The 22,616-nt window shown below is 35.4% G+C and overlaps 1 protein-coding gene across 2 annotated transcripts; it reads right to left on the reverse strand.

Moving 5' to 3' along the window:
* Positions 1–409: 409 nt before the first annotated feature.
* LOC145330272 (uncharacterized) lies at positions 410–13,451 on the reverse strand. Of its 2 annotated transcripts, none has more exons than XM_080174902.1 (15): positions 13,347–13,451; positions 12,749–12,812; positions 11,270–11,358; positions 10,823–10,872; positions 9,585–9,698; positions 8,064–8,119; positions 7,613–7,671; positions 7,066–7,148; positions 6,806–6,878; positions 5,992–6,061; positions 5,485–5,539; positions 4,618–4,690; positions 1,752–1,784; positions 1,357–1,427; positions 410–757 (listed from the first exon to the last, which is right to left on the reverse strand). In XM_080174902.1, the coding sequence occupies exons 1-15, from the start codon at positions 13,429–13,431 to the stop codon at positions 647–649; spliced, it is 1,086 nt and encodes a 361-aa protein (XP_080031028.1). In that variant the 5' UTR covers positions 13,432–13,451; the 3' UTR covers positions 410–646. The 2 variants fall into 2 exon arrangements, with proteins under 2 accessions (XP_080031028.1, XP_080031027.1); XM_080174901.1 differs by lacking the exon at positions 1,752–1,784 and adding an exon at positions 2,726–2,758.
* Between the last annotated feature and the right edge of the window lie 9,165 nt (positions 13,452–22,616).

Raw genomic sequence — 22,616 nt, forward strand, 5'->3', positions numbered from 1 at the left:
GACATTATTTAATGGTAAATTTGTTTATCCAGTGAAAGGGGAGTTTTTTTTGCAGCGAAGCTACTTTACTTCACCTTGTCTGTCATTTAGTCCGTCTGTTAGTTAATCTGGAGAAATGTAATTTTCTCGGTTGCTTTTTGAGATAGACAGCTGAAATTTTAAGTAATATTTCTCTGACCTGTGCGCATCTAGTTTATAAATTGTTTTATCCGACTGTCTATCATTAACATGATAAAAAATACAAAAATGCTCATTATTTTATGAAGGTTTCGTGATTTAACTCTAATTTTTTTATGACAACTCAACATCTGCTATAGAACTTACTTTGTCCGTTTGTCTATCCATGTATTTAATGGACTTCGAAATTCTTGTTAATAAGTATGCAATTTAAATAAACAATAATAAAACATAAACTGAGATTCTTTATTCACATTTGAGAATACAATATATACTTAGAATTAAAACTTACAAACTAAACAGTAAACATACATTAAATATCACTTACTAAAGCTCTATAATAAATTTAAATTTCTCGTTTATTTAAGATAAATATTTGTTTCAACCACAAAATATTAAAGTTTAGATTTCTCAACAAGCTTATTAAGATTGAAGAAGAAGACTTTTTGTTGATTTTTGGGTTGACAACTTATTGTTCTCCACAAGCAAGGAGTTGCTGATAGTTGATGGCAAAGCCCTTGCCACCTTCTGTTGCTGTACTACTGCCAGGATGCTCCTCCGCATCAAAACTGACACCAATCTGAAAATATGTTGACTATTGTACCTATTGCTACCATGTCAGATGCGCGACATTAATAGTATGAGGAGTAGGGGGGGGGGGGGGGGGAGAAACAGAACAGGTGCAAAATCATTTCTATGCAAAAAAAACGTGTCCTAACTTTCGTGATTGTTGTTAAAAATAGCTAGTCGGTGCTTTTAGTAAGTAGTACATGTAAAATGATCCATAGAATTTAGATATGCAATCGATTTTTTTTTGTAGACCTCTTAGTTTTGAATGAATAATAGATGAATAACTCCAATAGTAATACGGCTGTTTGAATTATATTCACCAAACATTGAAATTTATAGAGTTAATCAGAGCTGGATCTTTAAATCATTTCAATGGTGCGCTAAATCACCCTGCGCAGAATTTCATCCAATCGGATTTTAAGAAATGCGTTGCTGTGATTGGCTAAAATTCTGCGCAGGGTGATTTAGCGCACCATTGAAATGATTTAAAGATCCAGCTCAGGGAAAAAAGAGAGAAAAGAGTGAAGGAGAGATACAGTATGGCACTCTTGACCAGATGACAACGGATTGCAAAATCACTCTACAAAAATGGTTGTTAAAAATTCTTACCAAGAAAGGATATCTATCAGTATACACAGTCTCAAGAGAACCAAATCCAAAAGAGGTTCCACAAATTCGATCTAGAAATTTAAAAAATACACTTGACTTAAATTTTTGTTACATTTCTGAAACAGAAGCATTATAGAATAGAAGCATTATGCAATTGGACAAATCTAAAAAACGGGATTTATTAAAGATTTACAAGTTGGTTTTGTGATCAGTATTTGAAAATTCTTTTTTTCATCCATATTTTGTTATTGTTAAAGGCTGGATTTTTTATATTTTGATGGAGAGCCCGTTTTCATCTTTAAATTTTATATCAGTGCTGTAGATGTAGAGATAATTAGGGCGTTATCCAGTATCCTCTTTTAAATTTTTTTTTTCAATTTTGATATATTACATACCTGTACTTTTAAGTTTGGTCAGGTCTTTTCTTGTCCTTATTTTCAATGGATAGGTATGACGATACTGTATCCATAATAATTTTATTAAAATCAAATTAGAATTTTATGATATGAAAATGATGAACTATAATGAGGATGTTTTTTTTATGCACTTGTAAGCCTTCAAAATAACACATATGTTATCAATCAAAATAGACTTAAATGTGCATGGTTTCTACTGCAATGAAGATATATGAGAATTATTTTATTAGGTGAGAATGAGATGAAAAATGCATTACTAAGCTAATATTTTGCATTACATTTATAACCTTAAAGTCCAACTTAAAGGTTGTGCTTCAAAATAAAAAAAAAATGAAATGATGATAGTTATTACTATCTGTTTCAACACTAAACAAAAAAAATATTTATTAAATTCTGCCATTAATTTTTAATACTAGTGGCTCCATCCTTTGGCCAAAGACCAATATAAGGCTTACCTCATGGTCACAAAATTTGCACATTTTGCTTTAGATAATAACATTATTACTTATGCTTATGGTGTTAGATTATAAAGCATAATCTTATTACTGCTTAAACTTAAAATTTTAACCACTAGTAAATCAAAATCACTATTGCCTATAAACTATTTTTTTGTAAACTTAGAATGTGAATTTATTAAATCCCTGAAAATTTCAGTCATCTGTCTTGAAAAGGAGTTGAGAAAATTACAAAAACCCAAAAATCTTTAAATCGATATAGCACCCTAATTAACAAACAAATGGACAAAACAATGTATAGATTAGATGAGCATATGTCATAGGAATATTCACTAAAAATTTTAGATTTCTAGCTTTAATAGGAGCCGAGAAAATTACGTTTTTCACCGCCTTGTCTTTTACGGACGGACATTTGGAATGATAGAGTAGCTTTGCAACTAAAAATCTATCTACAATCTTCAGTACCATAGATTGTTTGAAATATTTACAAATACATACCTGTACTTTTAAGTTTGGTCAGGTCTTGTCTTATCCTTATTTTCAATGGATATGATATGAAAATGATGAACTATAATGGTGATGGTATTAGATTTTAAAACCTCTAAACCAAAGCTTTTTAGAATCAGTCCACCCTTCCATAAAAGATAGATCTTATATTTTTAATTTAGGCATGTTAGAATTGTCCAATCAATTTGCATGATAATTTCTGTAACAGTGCGATTTTGAAAACGTAGCAACTCTATAATCATTACCAAAAAAATCCAAATATCCGTTTTAAACATGCTGATTTAAAAAATGTATGATATAATTGTCCTATTCATCTGATGTTTGGAATAATGATTCAAAGAATAACATAGTACAATTCTTTAACCAGAGTATCATTAAAATCAAGGACTAAAAATGTAAGTTTGTCCTTGACAAATATCCTGTATTTAGTCCATTTTGCACCGATTTTACATTAATATTCTGCTCATTAAGTGTTAATATTTGTTTGGCCTAACATCTTACTTTAGAGCTTTGCTTTTAAGGATGTTGTCAACCTTGTTGTATGAACACAAACAAAAACATTGTGATTAAAAACTAGGTGAAATGAGTCATATGATAAATGTTTAAAATGAAAATGAAACATTTTTGTAAAATATGATCTAAACTAAATGGCATAATAATGAGAATGAAGAACTTAGTTATTAGAGAAGATATGCATAGATTCTATAACCTATACACAGTGTGTATGAAGATGCTTTGACTTTTGTGTCAGAACCTAAATTAGGACATAGTGCATTTTCTTACCCTAGGTAAGGTAACTTCATTTCACTTTTCAATAAAATCTAAAATGCAGCCATTTTTGAGAAAATTAGATTTGAAAATTTCAAGTTCAATTTTCATCCACTAGGAGTTACCGCATAATCAGGACAAGAAAAGCAAAGGTTATTTATTTAAATTTTTGAACAACCTTGCTTTTTTAAAGTCTGTCGTAAAACCTCACTATATATAGTTTATTTAAGGCTGAATTTCCGTGACCTTAGCAAAGCAACTGATAAAAAAGACATTAATTTACTCACTTCAGGATTGGTTTTATGAAGAACTTTATAAAAGCAAACTTGTTCAAAATTTTAAATAAATAATCTTTGCTTTTCTTGTCATGATTATGAGGTAACTCCAAGTTGATGAAAATTGAACTTGAAATTTTCAAATCTAATTTTCTCAAAAATGGCTGCATTTTAGATTTTATTGAAAAGTGAAATTAAGTTACCTTACCTAGGGTAATGAAATGCACTATGTCCCAATTTAGGTTCTGACACAAAAGTCAAAGCACCTTCATTCGCACTGTGTATAAAAAAAATGTAAAGATCAGAAGTTCATAGATAGAAAAATACACTAAAGGGATCTTGAAAATTTAGGTAATTATCTTTGCATTTTTTTCCATACATTGCATTGCATTGTATGAATATGATAAGATTCATGCATACCTCCCCTATAAAAATAATCACGGAAGTTAGAAATGAAGTATTTTTTATAATTACCATGTAAAAGAATGAATTTTTTTTATAGGCATGAAGGATGAAGTGATAGCTAGGCTATTAAAATTAAAACAGGGTGAGTTCTAGCAATGTAGTTTGAAAGTAATGATTAATTTAATTATTTCTCATATTTATAAGAAAAACAATTAATATTGGGTTGTTTAGAACCAGTTCTCATCCATACGAAAAAATTATGTCTAGCATGGTATCATTTTTAGTTTTCTACGAATGCACAGTTTATATCGGCGGAAAGCATTTTATAATACAATGCGAGAAATAACTATTTCCATGGGAATAAATATTTATTACTTCCCGTCTTGATTATCCTGACTTTATTGGATAATTTTGAATGTATGTGTTATCCATGATTCCTAGGTATCCAAACATAATCTGTTGTACATGAAGGTCCAAATAAGCTTGTAGTTGATGCAGTTCCGGAAATCTTAAAAAACATACACAGTAAATTTGCACTATCCCTTCAGCTATTATTGAACCACACAAATCACTAACCCCCCCCCCCCCCCTCCTCCCTCACAAATGTTATTTCTTTGTCCGTTAATATCTTGAAAACCATTGAAACCGTTCAATTATTCTTTTGAAGGAAGCTCCATTAATACTTTTTAAAAGCAAAGCTTTTCTATAACTAGGGTCGGTTCGTTCGTCCGAGACAGTAGCTTTTTTCCCGTTAATTTAGGCATGTTAGAATTGTCCTATCAATTTTAAACTTTGCATGGTGATTCCTGAAGAAGTCTATAATCATTACCAGAATGACCTTACGTCCATTTTTAACATGTTTATTATTTTCTTTTATCTAATTATCTATTAATTTTATTTAATTATCCGATTGTCCTGATTTTTGGTATACTGATTCCTGGGACAACAAAGTACAATATTTTAAGCAAAGCAACTCTATAACCAAGTCCTAAAAATGTAAGTATGTCCGTAAACATTATCCTGAATCAAGAAGTTTTTTCAACAAATTTACTCACAATTTTGCTTTGACTCTTATTTATTTATATTCTGATTATTCAGTTCTGACACTGTACAAACTTTAATGTCCGTTTGTCCTACCATTTCAGAGCTTTGCTTTTATGGATGTTGTCATCCTTGTTTTTACTTATAATTATAGTCTTAGGATAGTTTTGTTACTATGTTTCAACCCTTTACTTCTCCCATCCCCCCCCCCTCCCCTCCCACCTTGCAAACACAGCATCTTTTAAAAGAAATTGAATAAACCTGAAAGGCATCACTGTCAGCATAATACGAGTTGGAACAATACCCGATCTCTCTCCTGAAATAAAGTAAAGTATTTGTAGCTGAGTTTAGTTCCCCTAGAAAAATGGGGATCACTGCTTTTGTCCTACCCATGAGCAACAAATGCTTTCTATGATGTAACTTCTAGAAAGGAAATTTCCTATAAGTCTTAGAATCCTAATCCCCTAATCCTAATAAATATAACAGGATTTGTGTCTTCTCTGTGCGTGTAATAAAGGATCTTGCTAATGCTGAACCGATATGGTTCTCCTTTAGTAGCTTCTCATAGGACCTTAGATGATTTAGGATGATAGGAAGGGTTTCACCGCCCTTGCAAGAAAAATCACCTATAGAAAAAATAAATCAATCCCCAACAAAAAGTTATTCTTTTAAAACTAGTTAAATGAAAAGTTGAGAGGTGTTTCAAGTGCCCTTGGAGTCAACTAGGTCCAAACCCGCTAGTATACTATATTTTAATATAATATTGACCTGATGCAAATGATATACTCCTGGCTGGCTAAATGATATCCTCCAAGATAGTTATAGCTGTACACAGTATCTAAACAAGAAATCCATTAAATTATTTTGAAATTGAATGCATAGACCACTAAGAAAATTATTTTAAAGAGAGAAGGGGTTCATATATTTAGAATTGATTTCACAATTTGTAGCTGTTCTATACTTGCCAGAAATTTTGAGCAGATTCATGCAGAAAGGTGGTGTATACCTAGTATACAACCCCCAGGTAAAATTAAGGTGGGGTTCACCTTTTAGGAATCTCCCATTTTGTATCCCCCTTTACATCCTCCTTAAAAGGGTATACACACCTTGAAGAAGAAAAAATATCACTCCCCTTCAAATTAAGGGGAAAATAGCATAATGAAATTATAACACAATCTCTGATTTTATAATTTAATACTACTCAAAGCATAAGAAAATAATTTCTAGTTGTTTTTAAATTCAATTGAATTAAAGTAATTGAAAGTAGTAGGATGTATGTGTGTATGTCTAAGTATAATTTCTGAATATAATCTTGTTTGTTTAGTAAGAAATAATAGTTATTTCTTGCATCTTATCATAAACAGCTTTCCACGGATATAAAATGTACAATTATAAGAATAAAACCATTTTTTTTACAGGCACAGGCTAAAACACTGGTTTTTATCTTATGATTGTACATTTTTATATTCGTAGAAACCTGGATATAATACAATGTTAGGCATAATTTTCTTGTATGGATGAAAACCAGTTCTAATCCAATGGATATTAATCTGTTTCAAATGAGGATGAGTAAAAGTGTTACTTGTTACACCAGTGTAATATTGTGTGCATCCCTCTGGTGCCTTGTTAGGATCTGTGCAGGCAATTTGAGAAATCTGCAACAACAATGATAATTTTCATTTTACAACAACAAAAAGTTTTACTCATTAAACTAATTTCAGACATTGTGATATGTACATTATTACCTAGTAAAACTAAACCTAATCTGACACAAAGGAATAAAGAAATGAAAGAAATCTAACTCTTCCACTAAAACTAGCTTCTTGTCTTTGTTATCCATACCTGAACTTCCAAAGCCCTCAAGATGGATGATTCAGTATAAGTAACTCTAATTTCATTGCAAAGATCCATTGCCTCAACAATCACTAATAATTAATAGTTTTAGTGATATTGTCATATTAATTATTTAAACATGAAAACAGTAAAAGTGTCTGACTATGACGTCAGAAAAATTAACAATTAACCAATGAGAGGCCACTATATATTTTACCGTTGTGAATACTGGCTTCTCATTGGTTAATTGTTCATTTTTTCTGATGTCATAGTCAGACACTTTTACTGTTTTCTTTAAACACAGCATACAAACTGGAGTTTTTAAAGATATTTCTTGAAGAAAAGAACAGATTTACAAATCCAAGAAATAAGCTATAAGAAAAATGTAGAACAGGAAGAAGTGTTGTGTATAAAAATAATTTTTCAGCAATATATCTGAATGCATACAATATACATAGAGCTCACAGATTGTTTTTTTTTTAAATAAATCTCACAACTAAATAACAAAAAAAAATCATATCATAACATTACAAATATGTTAATATTAGGTACTTACTATGATATCCAGTGTTTTCACCACAAATAACAGGGCTAGAGGCTCCATCCCCAGAAATCCTATTGCATAAATTTAATAAAGATTTTTGTCTGTTGCTTAAGAACTATTGAACAGTTTGAGTTCTACACTTTAATGATGCTTCACATTGGTCCTGGAGTGGTTTTAGCTATATTTTGGATTTCTTGGAGGGACTTCAGATTATTTTTCTACTCTTTTCTACCCCATTGAATACAGACAGCCTAGATGCTAGTGGCGCAGCTGATAGTCCTATTCTATGAAGTAAAGTTTTTTGTCTGTAGCTTAAAATTTTTATAACTACGAAACTGATTGAGTTCTCTATTCTAGGGAAGCTTGACATTAGTCCTGGGAATGTTTAATGCAATTAAATGTATTGGGACCTAATGTTTTATGTCTTTTTAATAGACTTTGAAATATGCCGCAGGACTCTTACCTGAACTGAGCTTTCTGGCAAACAGTGATAGCATTTTCGGAGGTATCAGTGGTAGGCTAAAATAAAATTATAACTGATTTTATTCATAAGACAGTAATATTTTGTTAGAATAAGAAGCAGTGGTTAACTTTTGTACGGTTTTCTTGATGCAGTATAGATAACAGCTGATCCGCGATACTGGCCTACCTGACAATTAGATCAGTATACTAAAAAGAATTATCACGAAACCTTGTAACTGCTAATCCCAGCAGTCCTGTCGATCTCACCACAAAACTTAACCCTAATATATCAGGGGAAAGGGGGCTTTTTGCCCACCTCTCTTGTCTGTTACCCTAATTTTTTTCTAGGTAACAAACAGACTTAAGATGCAATGACTTTTTAAGTTAGGCAATTTGTGACCATAACATTCAATAAATCCTTAATTATAAAAATTAATATTTTATAAAAATAAAAATCTTATCTTATTTTTGTAGCCACAATACTCTTTGTCTATTTGTAGTTTTTCTGTCTGTCTGTCCATTTGTTTATTCATCTGTCTGTCTGTTGTAATATAGACATATCATTTTCTTGGTTGCCATTCAAAAAAGATGGCAGAATTACTTTTTAGATTTTTTCAATTGAAAATGACTTTATGTCTGTCTGTCTGACTGTTTGTCTGTCTGTCTGAGTGTCTGACTGTATGTCTGTTTGTCTGAGTGTCTGACTGTATGTCTGTCTATCTGAGTGTCTGACTGTATGTCTGTCTGTCCTAGTGTCTGACTGTATGTCCATACATCTATGCGCATGTCTGTCCGTCTTTCTGTTGTAAGTTAAATAAGTAATATACAGTGTGTTTTTTTTATGAGAACTTTTTTGAAAGCAATTTTACCCCACTTATAGTTATCAAAATTTAATGATTAATGGATTATTTTCTTCGTTTTTTAATGCAATTAATAGAACATGAAAAAAATATTTCAGTTTTTATTTAAAAAGTACAGTAAAATCTAAAATTCAAAACTTAGGTGTCAACGTCTAAAAATGGTTTTAGCGTATTTTTCTTATACTCAAATATTCAACCTTTTGCAAGAATGGCTGCTAAACACTTCAAACTTAAGATATAGAGCTAAAACTGTATACAGATACTATAAGGGACATGTACTAGAACATATCAAAGTTTGAAGGTCATATCTCCACCAGGGAGGGAGTACTGGCCCCCCGAAGTTGCCGACAGAAAATCCAATTCTTGCAAAGGGTAAAAGATTTAGGCATTAGAAAAATACGCTAAAACCATTTTTAGATGTTGACACCTAAGTTTTGAATTTTACATTTTACTGTACTTTTTCAAAAAAAAACTGAAATATTTTTTTGTTGTTCTATTAATTGCATGAAAAAACGAAGAAAATAAGCCATTAATCAATCAATTCTGATAACTATAAGTGGGGTAAAATTGCTTTCAAAAAAGTTCTCATAAAAAAAAACACACTGTATTAATTGATATTGAATAAAAATTGGAATGCTGCTATCCATTGATATTATACTTACAGATGATTCTGGTCCATCCAGAGAGAATTGGTGGAAGTCCAATCTGATCTGGCAGATATCTTCCTGCATCTTGCAGATATCAAGAATACACGGCGAGTCTTTTCCTTCAATTCTCTAAATATTTAAAAATTGGTGTATATCTCTGATACAAAGTAAAACCAGGTCTATCTGTCTGCAGCTTAATATCCCATTAACTGCTAAACCAACAAGTGTTTATTTTTCATGGAATATAAATAATGATCCTGCATGATTTCAAGCTATTTGTTTTATTTGTGGGACACCTACAAAAACTGAAAAAAAGCTACCCAAAAAAATTCACCTGAAACCAAAATAGGGACTATTTGTAATTGTTAAAAATTGACATTTTCTATAAAGTTAGAGTGGTTGCAGTTATAGGTATTAAATATAGCCACTAGTGTATTACAGGGAGTAAGGGAGGGGACAATGGGCAATTAATTCAATTTAAGAGTTTTTGAAGAAAGGCCATGAAATCCAGAATAATCCCGAAAATATGGTGGAAATTGTAAAGTGATTGTTGATTAAATCTAGAAAACCATAAACTAAGAAAAAAGTTCCAAGAAAAAAAGCAATCATTTGAAAATATGATTACCTGTATTACAGACTGACATAACCATTCTGTAATTAATTACTAGAAATATCTCCCTGGAACTCTCCAGATGACAGGGAAAGAGAAAAGAGATTTGGGGGCAAGTGATGTGAACACGGAAAAAAGGGGCAGGCAGGCGTGTAGCTGGATGGGCAAGTATATGACCCGCATGCCTTCCTGCCCCTTTTTATCCTGTTTATTTCCCCCACCTACCTTCTCCATTTCCCTTTCTCGTCTACTTTTAAAAAGGAGGTGGGGATGAAGGGAGTGAAATATAGTATGGGAGGGGGGCCGTGTATTTATATTTGAACTACTCTCTGTCTGCAAAACTATATATATTCAAAACTAACATTCAAAACTAAAACGGCATTTCTTGCGCAAGTCCCCAAACTCAGTCAGAAACTGCTAAATTCTTGCACATTCCCTTTAAGCCAGTCCCCAAAGTCTGAGACTCCTAAAGATTGAATATTCGATCCATTGTCCCCTCCCTTACTCCCTGAGTGTATTATATGGTAAACCCCAACCAGTGCTTAAGCGGGTACTTTGTGTGATAGCGCACTTATTGGACATTCTCTGGCATACTTAAAGACACAACTTTGTTAAAAATTAGCTGTGCTACTAAATATGATACCTTAAAGTAAGTATTGTTAACACTGGTGGTCTCTCCACATGTCTTCTCAACTAAATTATAACACAAGGATGGCAACATTCATAATCATTGAAAAATTTAAAGTATCAAAACATTTAATATTTAACAATATTGATAGTCAAATAAAAATTTCAAAAATTTTATGAATAGGATAATTATATTATATCAAAGGTAAATGTCAACATGTTTTAAATGGACATACGGCTGCGATTATAGAGATGCTTTGCTTTCTAAATCCTACCTAATTATTACAGGAATCATCATACAGTTATTACATGGAAGTTTAAAATCAATTTAACAATTTTAACATGCCTAAGGTATCACAAAGAGTTAATTGTAACGGATGTAGTGACAGACGTACGGACACTAATTATAGAAAAGCTTTGCTTTTAAGAATCATGTAGAGCTGCAAAGCTACTCTAAACTTACCGTAACAACAGACCCCAAATCCGTTAGCACACACCCCCTGAGCTACACCACCCATTGACTCGCACTCTTCGCCAGAATAACATACACCGCTGAAAGGCAAAATTAATATAATAGTAGTTATTTCTCGCAAAGTAATATAAACAGCTTTCCGCGGATATAGAATGTACATTGTACATTTATAAGATTAAAACCAGTTTTTTTGCCCTGAGATGCCGAAGGCAATGGCTAAAAAACTGGTTTTAATCTTATGATTGTACATTTTTATATTCGTAGAAAGCTGGATATGATACGATGCTAGACATAGTTTTTCGTATGGATGAGAACCGGTTCCTATCCACCGGATTCGAATGAATACGATATTAGTTATTTCTCGAATCATATTATAAACAGATTAAAACCAGTTTTTTGCCCCGAGATGCCGAAGGCACCAGCTAAAAAAACCTGGTTTTAATCTTATGATTGTACATTTTTATATTCGTAGAAATCCGGATATGATATATATCCGGATATAATAGTACAACTAAAATTGCCGCGTATTGTTATGTTTTACTTTTAAAGTTTGGGTAAAAATCCATTAAACATTATACTCTTGTTTTGGCTCTTTTTGTGTTATAAATCATTACTAGTCACCAATGGGCTATAACCCGCGATCGTGGCTCAAAACGTAGCGCATCCGCTCGTCGTCGGGAAGGTGATAGGTTCGAATCTCGGTCCGACACCGCGTCATAACTAAAGACGTTAAAAATGGTTCCTACTGCTGCTATGTCAGGTGCGCGACATAAATAGTTAGAGTAGGGGGAATGCCTTGGCCCAAAACAGGCGCAACTCACTACCATGCACAGTTAGGACTTCTCAGACAAAGGTCGTGCAATCAAAGGGTTGGTTGTCTGATGGCAAATGGACGCTTTACACCGCAATCATAGGGCTTAGGGCTGACATCCCTATCCCATATCCATAAGCCACATTGTTACAGAAACACTGACGAATTGTCAGCGGCCTATGCTCCCCCCTGTGGAGTGAAAAGGGCTTGTTACTGTTTTTACTAATGGGCTATGAGTCAACCAAGTCCAAAATTACAAAAAATCTCCATTTTTTCCAACAGTATGATTTAATATAGCTTTCTTGGGGCCGGTAAAATTGGATAAAATGACGGCTTTCATCAAAGTGCTGGTAGGTTTTTGGCAGGTCTAGGGCCCCCGACAGGGTTTAAGAAAAAGAAAAATATAACCCCCCACTTTGTTTTAAAAATAAGGGGGGGATTGTGTTATGAACTTTGAGTGAAATTAATAATAAAATTTGTTATTTACCTATCTTGTAATAGATTTGAACACCAACAGGCTTCCAAAATAATTGTTGACAAAGCATATTTTTAATTTGCCTGTCTTTATCGAAATGGCTAGGGTACAAACCATAAAAATCAACAAACCAATATAATATTTAGACTTATAGAGAGCCCTAATATTTCAAAAAAAAACTTACTCTTTTCCAGATCCCATTTTGCAGGCATTATTTGGAAACTGTACAACATTCAATACATTAAAAACTAAAAAAGAGAATTTTGACAAGAGGGTAAATTATAGTTGTTTTACGGGACTTCTTAGCTTCTTATTGATCAAGTCCATAAAAAACGTAAAAGTAACAAGATAACTATATTTTTGATAAAGAATTGGATTTTTTATTTTAATACTTGTAGTCCCTTCGGGCTCTTTTAACTTTTACTTAACCTAACCTTACCTGAGAAAATCTTAAGAAATAGGTTTTTTTAACTTAACTATGTCCCATGTGCGAAAAATGTGAAGCTGCAAGTTTTTTAGCAGAAAATTATATATATTTCTACCATAAAAAATCTGTCGAAAATATTGCACACGGTAAAATTTGTATTGTAAAGTTGTCAATTAAGGTTGCTAACATGGATATCATTTATTAGTTAGTTTGTTCATTCAGTAGACGGGAAGGATGGGATAAAGATGGTGGAAGGGAAGGGATCGCTATTTTATCCAGCTAAAAGTTTCACTTTACTAGAGTACATGAAAATCTGGTGTGAGATCCAAGTAATAATAAAGCTAATGAAAATTACCTCGTCCAGTTGCATTGCTAGATGGTTCCGAGGTAGCTGTGGTTACAAATAAAAACAATACGAAGACATATCTCATCGTCTCCATGCTTATGTTAGTCTAAATCTGAAAACATTGTTTTGAAATCAAATTATTCAAAATGACTCTGATTAACTTATGATGGAATAGTAATTTAATGTATCGTAATATAGACAGCTTTCCGCGGGTATTTTTGTTAGACCCTTGGGGCCGGAAGTCAAGTCTAACAACACAGGTACTAATGTTATGATTTTCATTTTAAAATTCGTGGAAAATTGTCTGTAATAAGTTGCTATACATAGTTTCAATATGGCTGGGAATCGGTTCTAACCCAGCGAATATAAATCGGTTTTGAATCCACACTCGGAAATTTTGATAATCTTTTATTTTCTTATCCGCAGAATACCTGTCTTTAAAAGCCTACGGTATTTTAGGAGTTTTATGCTATGATATAAAAATAAGGATGACAACATCCATTAGTAGCGAAGCACAAAAATCGTGGATGGGAAAACGTACAAGTAGAATAAGATCAAGAATATAAGATTTATTGGAGAAAATAAACACAAAACATTATTTTATTTTGTATGTTGACTGACACACCAACGGTCAAAGTAAATTACATACTGGATGCTCAGAACAATAGAAAACATTTTTGTGATATTGTCATCTCAAAAAAGTTTTAAAATCGGACAAAAAACACCAAAGATATAAGGAAATATGTAAAAATATAAAAATAGCCAAAAACCTGCTAAATAGCAGTCCGATCACCATGGATGTTTTTTTTAAACAACTGGAAAATTAATTTTGATATTCTTAAAGATATGGGTAAATACAAAAATAGCCAAAAACCTGCTAAAAGGCAGTCCAACCTCCTAGGATATTTCATTAAACGAAGGGAAATTTAATTTAGATATCCATGACTGAAAAAAATTAAAATCGGACCATAAAAACCAAAGTTATGGTGAAAAATGTGAAAAATACAAAAATAGCCTAAAGCCTGCTAAACAAAAGTCCGACCGCCATGGAGGTGAACAAGTTAATTATGCTCCTTAGTGATGGGGATGTTGTCAAAAAGTTTCAGCCTTCTATCTGTCATAGGAGCCGAGAAAATCACCCCCACTCTGTCTCTAACAGTCGGACAGACGGACGGACATTTCGATTTATAGAGTAGCTTTGCTACTAACAATTATATTGATAAAGTACAAGAGATAAGGAAATAAAATGTATGTCTTGGTATTTGCAAAACTGTTAACCTACTGCCTCTTTGCAAAATTTTATTTATATTGCTAGAAAGTTGGAGATCGGTCATAGGTGGTTGATTTTATATGGCACAGAATAAGCATATACATAAGTAGTGTAGCAATGTATGATCAAAATGTGAAAATCAATGTAATCAACTGTGTCAAAGTGTAATCAAAGTGTTTAATTAGAAGGAGGGGGGCGGGGGGGGTCATAAGATAGTAAAAAATAATATTAAATAAGTTATTTACTAAAACAAAGATTATTACACATGAATATTTATATCCAAAGGCTTCAAATGATCGGATCAAGTGAATGATGAATGATGCAAGAACGGGGGGAGTAAGTTGCTAAAAACTCAGCATGTGACGTCATAAAAATGAGGGATTATTCATCTTTTTTTTAGAGGGATTCTTTCCCATTTCTTCTCTCATCTATTTTATTTCTTATGACGTCACATGCTAATTCTAAAGCTAATATTTACTCAACCCAAATATGGCATTCTTTTGCAATGGAATTAATACTGCAATATTTACTTATATTTAGTGAGACAGAGTTTTATAGAACAAGCTATGCGCGTTTAAGATAAGTCTTATATTATCCTCTATCTATCTTACTAGCGGCTACGCCCCTAGAAGCCTCTAGTGGCACTTTAAATGTTTGTTTTTTTGGTTCAAGTTTCTACGATACCTTATATGTTGCGTTGAAATCTCTCTACGCAAAAAAAATTTGATCTTTTGTGATTTCTCTTGGGAGGGTGGTAGTACCCTCCCTAAAATAGTTATAAACCCTCCCAGGACCTATGAGAAGCTACCCTGTTAAGGAGAACTCGATCGGTTCAGCGGTTAGCGAGATCCTTCGGTATAAACATACAAACACACAGACAGATAGACATCATGTTACTTTAGTATAAGGATATTTGCAAGTTATCAAACTAAACTATTAGAAAGTTATACTTTTCAAAAAATAATAAGAATAATCAAATATGTTATACTTCAATAATTTTGAATAAAACGCCAGATTTTTTATTAAATGAATTTTGATAATGTTAATGTGTTCCCATTCTATTAAAAGACAATTTGTTGTGGAGCCTTAATTCACAAAGAGTTCATAAGTTTATCTCATAAAGCAACCAAGAAAATAAATGTTCTCTTACGCACTTTGGTCAGGCTGCTGCCCAATACAAATTAAAGAGTAGTAGCTATTTATATTTAACCCTCCCCTAAAATAGTTATAAACCTTTCCGGGACCTATGAGAAGCTACCCTGTTAAGGAGAACCCGATCGGTTCAGCGGTTAGCGAGATCCTTCGGTACAAACATACAAACACACAGACAAACAGACAGATAGACATCCTGTTACTTTAGTATAAGGATATTTGCAAGTTATCAAACTAGACTATTAGAAAGTTATACTTTTCAAGAAATAATAAGAATAATCAAATACGTTATACTTCAATAATTTTGAGTAAAACGCCAGATTTTTTGATTAAATGTATTTTAATAAATAAGTTAATGTGTTCCCATTCTATTAAAAGACAATTTGTTGTGGAGCCTTAATTCACAAAAAAGTTCATAAGTTTATCTCATAAAGCAACCAAGAAAATAAATGTTCTCTTACACACTTTGGACAGGCTGCTGCCCAATATAAATTAAAGAGTAGTAGCTATTTATATGTATTGCATCTAAAACCATATATCGGATTCGGGCGGTTTTTTTTTAATTTTATTTTAATAAGATTTACAGTTACTAAGCTAGGTAAAGTAAAATGGGGTTAGGTAAATTGAAAAAAAAATGAATCTTACATTCAATATTTTCAATATATTCAAAACAATTATTTTGTTATGTTTGGTTATGTGAGTTGGTAGGGGGGGGGGGTGTATTTATCTTTCATTTGCATATCCCCGTATCCCTGCATTTCTGTGGAGTGTATATTTATTGCGATTTTCCATATTGCTAAATTTTTGCGCGAATATGTCAGGCATAACGAGTTTGGTTTCCGTGCAAACTCGCAAAATTTGCGGAAACTTCTAGCAAAATGTTTAATTTAAAAACAAAGATGACAACATCCATAAGTAGCGAAGCACAAAAGATATCACAAAAGAAAGAGATTGTCTTGAATAATTTCAGAAGCAAATTCAATTCATCATGAAGTTACATACACCATTATATATAAAAAAAAATTTTATTAAAAGTAGAAATTAAATATTACACTATTTATTTCTAAATTAGGATTAGTAGGAAAAGAAAAATAATCTATAATAGCCATTGCATAGAATGCTTTGAATTTTGATTTTATACTAGTAACCAACCACAAATATTGCAAAAATCGAACCAAAAACTGAAAATTAATCGAAAAGTTTCTTGTCATTTTATCTATGGACACAAAAATCAATTAATTTCATAATTTCAGGCTTTGGACCAAAATTAAACTTCCCTACAATGATACGATCTGAGCAGTATAACTGTTTTCAAGATCTAACTAGACATACAATCAGACATTTCCAAAAATTGCAAATCTTGCGGTTTTATGAGGCGTGGAAAAGTTGGCTGCAAAATGTAAAGCTTGGATGATTATTCTTGCGTAGAGAGGTCATTCAACTTTAACATTGTTTAGATACAATACCTGCCAAAAGTTAAAACTAGTAATCGGCTAAAAAGACCCCCCACTCATATTTTTGTTTGAAATAATCATTTTCTATGTCTGTGGGTGGGCATAACTAGTTCCCAATATAACCTAACCCTAGAGTAATAAATAAACAAACAACTAAAACTAATTCCCCCATCCCCCTTTATTTTTAACTAGCGGCTACGCCCCTAGAAGCATCTAGGGGCACTTTACCTCATTCCATTTCGACCTCAGTCGACCTCATTCCATTTAAAATTTGAGTTTCAAAAAGATAAAAAAATATTTTTTGGAGGGAAAGGGGTGAAGACACCCTCCCCCAAAATAGTTTAAAACCTTCCCAGGACCTATAAGAAGCTTCACTGTAAAGGAGAACAAAAACGCTTACTACTTTATATAAAAGGATAAAATTTTTAAGAACACAGTAATAGTTTCTGACTGATTATGACGTAACAAAAAAAATTAGCCAATGAGAGGCCATCATAAATTTTACCATTGGTCAATAACGGCCTCTCATTGGCTAATTTTTTTTTGTTACGTCATAATCAGTCAGACACTATTACTGTGTTCAATTTTTAAGAAAGGGGAAAGGGGTTTAAGTGCTAAACCTGTACTTTAAAGAAAAACGCCGGACTTTATTTTTAATTAGCGAAACACACTCTATAGATAGGGTATGGCCTTAAGTCTGTATGTTAGTTGGTTAGTTGTTTAGTCTGATTGAAGAGGGCAGGTGAAGCGGCATGGTAACCCGCAAGGTAGACCTGGTTCGATGTCTTAGTATAGGCAAAGCGCTATCTCCACCCGCTTGGAAGGTAAGCCAGCTTACGTCAACGTCAACCGCTTACGTCAACGTCAACCCAAAACGAGAACGACAACGAGTCACCTTGCCTTGCCTTGCCCTCTTGCCGGTCTGAGATCCCCTAATTTTTGCAGTCAAATGCATGGAAATCCAAAATTGGCAAAGTTTGGGTCCCCATAACCCCCCTTAAAAGTCAAAATCTTGTCCAAAACCTTTAATAAAAGTTGTTAGGCTTGCCAAGATGTTTAATTTGAGTACTTAAAGTCTTATGTAGCTCAATCCTAGCCAAAGTTACAGCTATCCAAAGTGACCTTGGTTTCCGAGATTTTCATTTTGGAGGGCACCCTTGTCTTAGCCAAAATTTTGATCAAATTTTACATTTTTGCAGTCAAATGCATGGAAATCCAAAATCAGGCAACTTGCGGTCGTCATAACCCCCCTTAAAAGTCAAAATCTTGTCCAAAACCTTTAATAAAAGTTGTTAGGCTTGCCAAGATGTTTAATTTGAGTACTTAAAGTCTTATGTAGCTCAATCCTAGCCAAAGTTACAGCTATCCAAAGTGACCTAGGTTTGCGATATTTTCATTTTCTCATTTTTCAACTTTGGACTTAGAATAATTTGCATAAATTTTTGCAGTTTTGCAGTCAAATGCATGGAAATCCAAAATTGGCAAAGTTTGGGTCCCCATAACCCCCCTTAAAAGTCAAAATCTTGTCCAAAGTCTTTAATAAAAGTTGTTAGGCTTGCCAAGATGTTTAATTTGAGTACTTAAAGTCCTCTGTAGCTCAATCCTAGCCAAAGTTACAGCTATCCAAAGTGACCTTGGTTGCCGAGATTTTCACTTTCCACTTCAAAAAAAAAATTTTTTAATAAGGTAAAATTAAAATTTTTTTTTTCAACTAGTGTTCCCATAAGCGGAATTTTAAAAGTATATAGGGGAGGAAGGTTGGTTATAATCTTACTTTCGTGCAAGTGGCATGCGCCAGAGAATTTTTACGCCAAAGAATTCTTGTACGAAGGTTTAGGGAGAGCATGGTATGTCGTTCTCCCTACCTCCCCGACCCGACCACTAGCGGGTAGCGCTGCCCGCTATCATAGAAACCGCTTGACGGATTTGAACGAAAATCTAGATACGGTTTCTTGGACCCTTACTGAAGGTAGACACCGAAGGTTAGGGTCACTATAACGCATATACGGTCGGGTTAACGCACAGCGGGCGAGCTTACGTCGATGAAGACAGTACTACTGACTGAGACAGGCGCCCTTAAGGTAGAGTAGGGTAGACTAGGCATCAATCTTGGATGTCTGCCCTTACCTTACTCTATACCAAGCGCTAACGCACAACGAGGTGCCTATCTTGGGAACCCGTATAGATAGAGCTTTGACCTATAGTTGGGAAATGGTTCGAATCCTTTACCGAAGGCGCTCTATCTTGGGAACCCTTATAGATAGCGCTTCAAGAACGCAACACGGGTCACTCTATCGATGAAGACAGTACTCCTGACTGAGATTGAGTGTCCTTATAGTAGGATTAGGCGGCAAGTCTTCTGCTTAAGGCGCCCTTAGTGTCCCTCTAAGGAAACCTTGTGTCGGGAGCCTAAGATTGGGTAACGGTCTTAGTATAGAGGAGGTTGAAGGAGCGCTCAATACTTGGGTGACTGACCTGTTAGAGTCACACCCAAGCTACTTGCGGGGGTCATAACAATCCCGCAAGTAGACTACTGGTAGCCGAAAGGTCTGGAATGGATCTTGGTAGGTGGTTGGTTATAGTGTTCCAATATCCAAGGGCAGGTTCTCGCCAGTAAGGGTAACCTTCCTTAAGGTAACCCGAGAATGTCGCTTGGGTGCACATCGCTTGGAGTCGGGTAGGCAGCGCGAGAATGACGGGCTGCCCAATACCCTAAGACGGAACATCTTGGTTCACTCTTAACCATCCAACCAGTAGTAGAGTATTGGTAGTGACATTGGACAGTTGCTTGAATACACCTGGGTATTCAAGGTACCAATACTTGAGCAAGGCGGCAAGTCTCCTGACAAGGTGCCTTCTAAGGACGTTACCACTTAGAGGGCAGCTTTAGGGAGCCTAAGCTTAGCGCTTAGCGCAAGTCTCCTGCTTTAGGCATCCTTCTTCAAGGATACCTTGTGTCAGGAGCACAGTGTAGAGTTGACGGCGGCATGGATCATAGCCCTAATACTTGGGTGACTGACCTTATAGAGTCACACCCAAGCTGCTTGCGGGGGTAATCAATCCCGCAAGTAGACTACTGGTAGCCGAAAGGTCTGGAATGGATCTTGGTAGGTGGTTGGTTATAGTGTTCCAATATCCAAGGGCAGGTTCTCGCCAGTAAGGGTAACCTTCCTTAAGGTAACCCGAGAATGTCGCTTGGGTGCACATCGCTTGGAGTCGGGTAGGAAGACTACCCTAAGACGGAACACCTTGGTTCACTCTTAACCATCCAACCAGTAGTAGGAGTGTCAAGCGACAGTAGACAGTTGCTTGAATGCCTTAAGGGTCACTTCGGGCGGCAGTTAAGGAGATATCTGTAGGCTGCCTTCTAACTTTAGCGTTTGCGGGTTAGTGCACTAACCGAAGTAGGTGGTCCCACTCTACTGGTTCAACAGACTGGTATCTTGGGCACCCTAAACCAAGGTCTAAGGCAACTCCCTTAAGGGACAGTGGAGTCACGGTGGTTGGCTTGGCTGTCAAAGCGCATCTGCCCTTAAGGAAAGCTACAACGTATAGGCAATGTATAGGGCCGCCTAAGACCTTGGTAGAAGGTGCCCTGGTGAGGCTTGGTTGAGAACCACTAGAGTGGAGGAGCGAAGGAAGCCTGAAGGATGGTAACAAGGTAGACACTTAGTAGAAGGCAAGCTAAGGTCACCAAGGTTGCCTACAGATTGGTATTACAAGTCAGGTTCGCATAGCGAGTGTACCAAAGAAGGTTGATAAGGCCTGGCTTAAGGGTTGAGAAAGGCACTGTAACCGTAAGGATGAGGCACGGTGTAACACCCTTAGATAGAGTGCACCTGGGTAGCACTCTGAAGGATACTCTCTCAACAGGCCCGCAAGTGTAGTAGGGCGATGCTTGCTTGGGGTGAGAGATGAGATAAGCGGTCTAAGTTTCCGTGCCTACAGCCCTCAACCCTTATACTTAAGGTGGCAAGTGCGGAGAGTCCTTCACTAAGTAGAACGGGTAGTAGGCCGAGAACGCCAGCGGTCCGCCGTAGTGACTGAAACCTTAGTAACTTAGTCGGGAAGTAGACTCGTGGAAGAAGGTGCAGCGCCTCCGTCGGGAGATTAAGCTGTATACTTAAGGCGTCACCTTAAGTAAGTGTAGTGTGCGGGTTGCTTGACACTTGACTCCCTCTAAGTAGGTGGACCCCTTCGGTGAGTCAAAATACCTGACTTGGGTTGGCGCTTATAGTATAGGGTGACAGTGCGCCAAGGGTTGAGGGCTATAGTAGACAACCAGACATCAGCCTGCCGAAGTCACTGCGTGGGCTGAAGGTCGAGTCGACTGTAGTCTAACATATCCTTGGTTCAAGGTAGGAATTGTTCCGCTTGCTTGCTTGCGGCATAGCTCCCTTAGTACTGCACTCTTGCTTGAGTGTCTGACCTGGGTATGGGTTGAGGCCGCTATGCTGGACGAGGGTGATTGGGAGAACCTAGATTGGACGGTTTAGCTGCCCTTAGAGCAAGGAACCAGAGGGGGAGTTCTATACGAGCAGAACCGCACCAAGCATGGTAACACAAGACACGTCGCCTCCCTCTGGAGATTAAGACGTGGTGGTGGGGGGCATTCATGTTTCCTCTTGTCCTTTACTTAAACCGGGGTTCGACATAAGTACCATACCAAGTGTCAAGAGTTAACCTGGGTAGGCGCCTCCTTTGGTATACTAGTGCGGTCGGTTATAGTACTAAGGTCAGGTGTTCTGCCTGACTGGAAGACTATGACCTTGCTTTGACTTTAGCAATTTTAGTCTACTGGACTTTAAACATCTACAAGTTTCAGGGTCAAGCTTCCCGAGACGTTAACCTTCCTTAAGGAGCGTACGGGTGACATGAGTTGCCTCATCTACGTCGTGCACTTAAGCTACCCTGAGTAGGAGTGCGGGTCGTATTAGATCTCTTCATCTCCACCTCAACAGTACTGGTTGGGGGCGGTAGTTAACGTGGCGAAGTATTCACAAGGCTGCCCCCTTAGTCCAGTCTTTAAACTCGGAGTAAGAGTCTATCAGTAGTGTAAGTGATCTTGGTCCTTAACTTGGTTCCTCCTTCATATTACTTGTTGGATAAAGGGACATCGAACTGGGAACATGGACTCGGTAGAATGCTATTCTTGGGAAAGGTCGCCTACTGGACTGGTGATGCGCCCTCCGTCGACTAGGGTAGCAACCATAAGGGAAGCGGGCGGGCACTGCGGGTGCCCTGGTAAAGAACCAAGATAGAGTGCTCCGACTCCCCTGGATAGGACTTTGCCTGTTTGGTAACCGACATGGTGTGACATCGATTGAAAACTCTTGACTATGCTTCGAGAGGACGCTTAGTGACTACAAGGATCATCGATACAGTAGTATAGATGTTCTAGAG

Source organism: Acartia tonsa, chromosome 10, assembly GCF_053477335.1.
Source record: "Acartia tonsa isolate MP-2025a chromosome 10, ASM5347733v1, whole genome shotgun sequence".
Classification (NCBI taxonomy): domain Eukaryota; kingdom Metazoa; phylum Arthropoda; class Copepoda; order Calanoida; family Acartiidae; genus Acartia; species Acartia tonsa.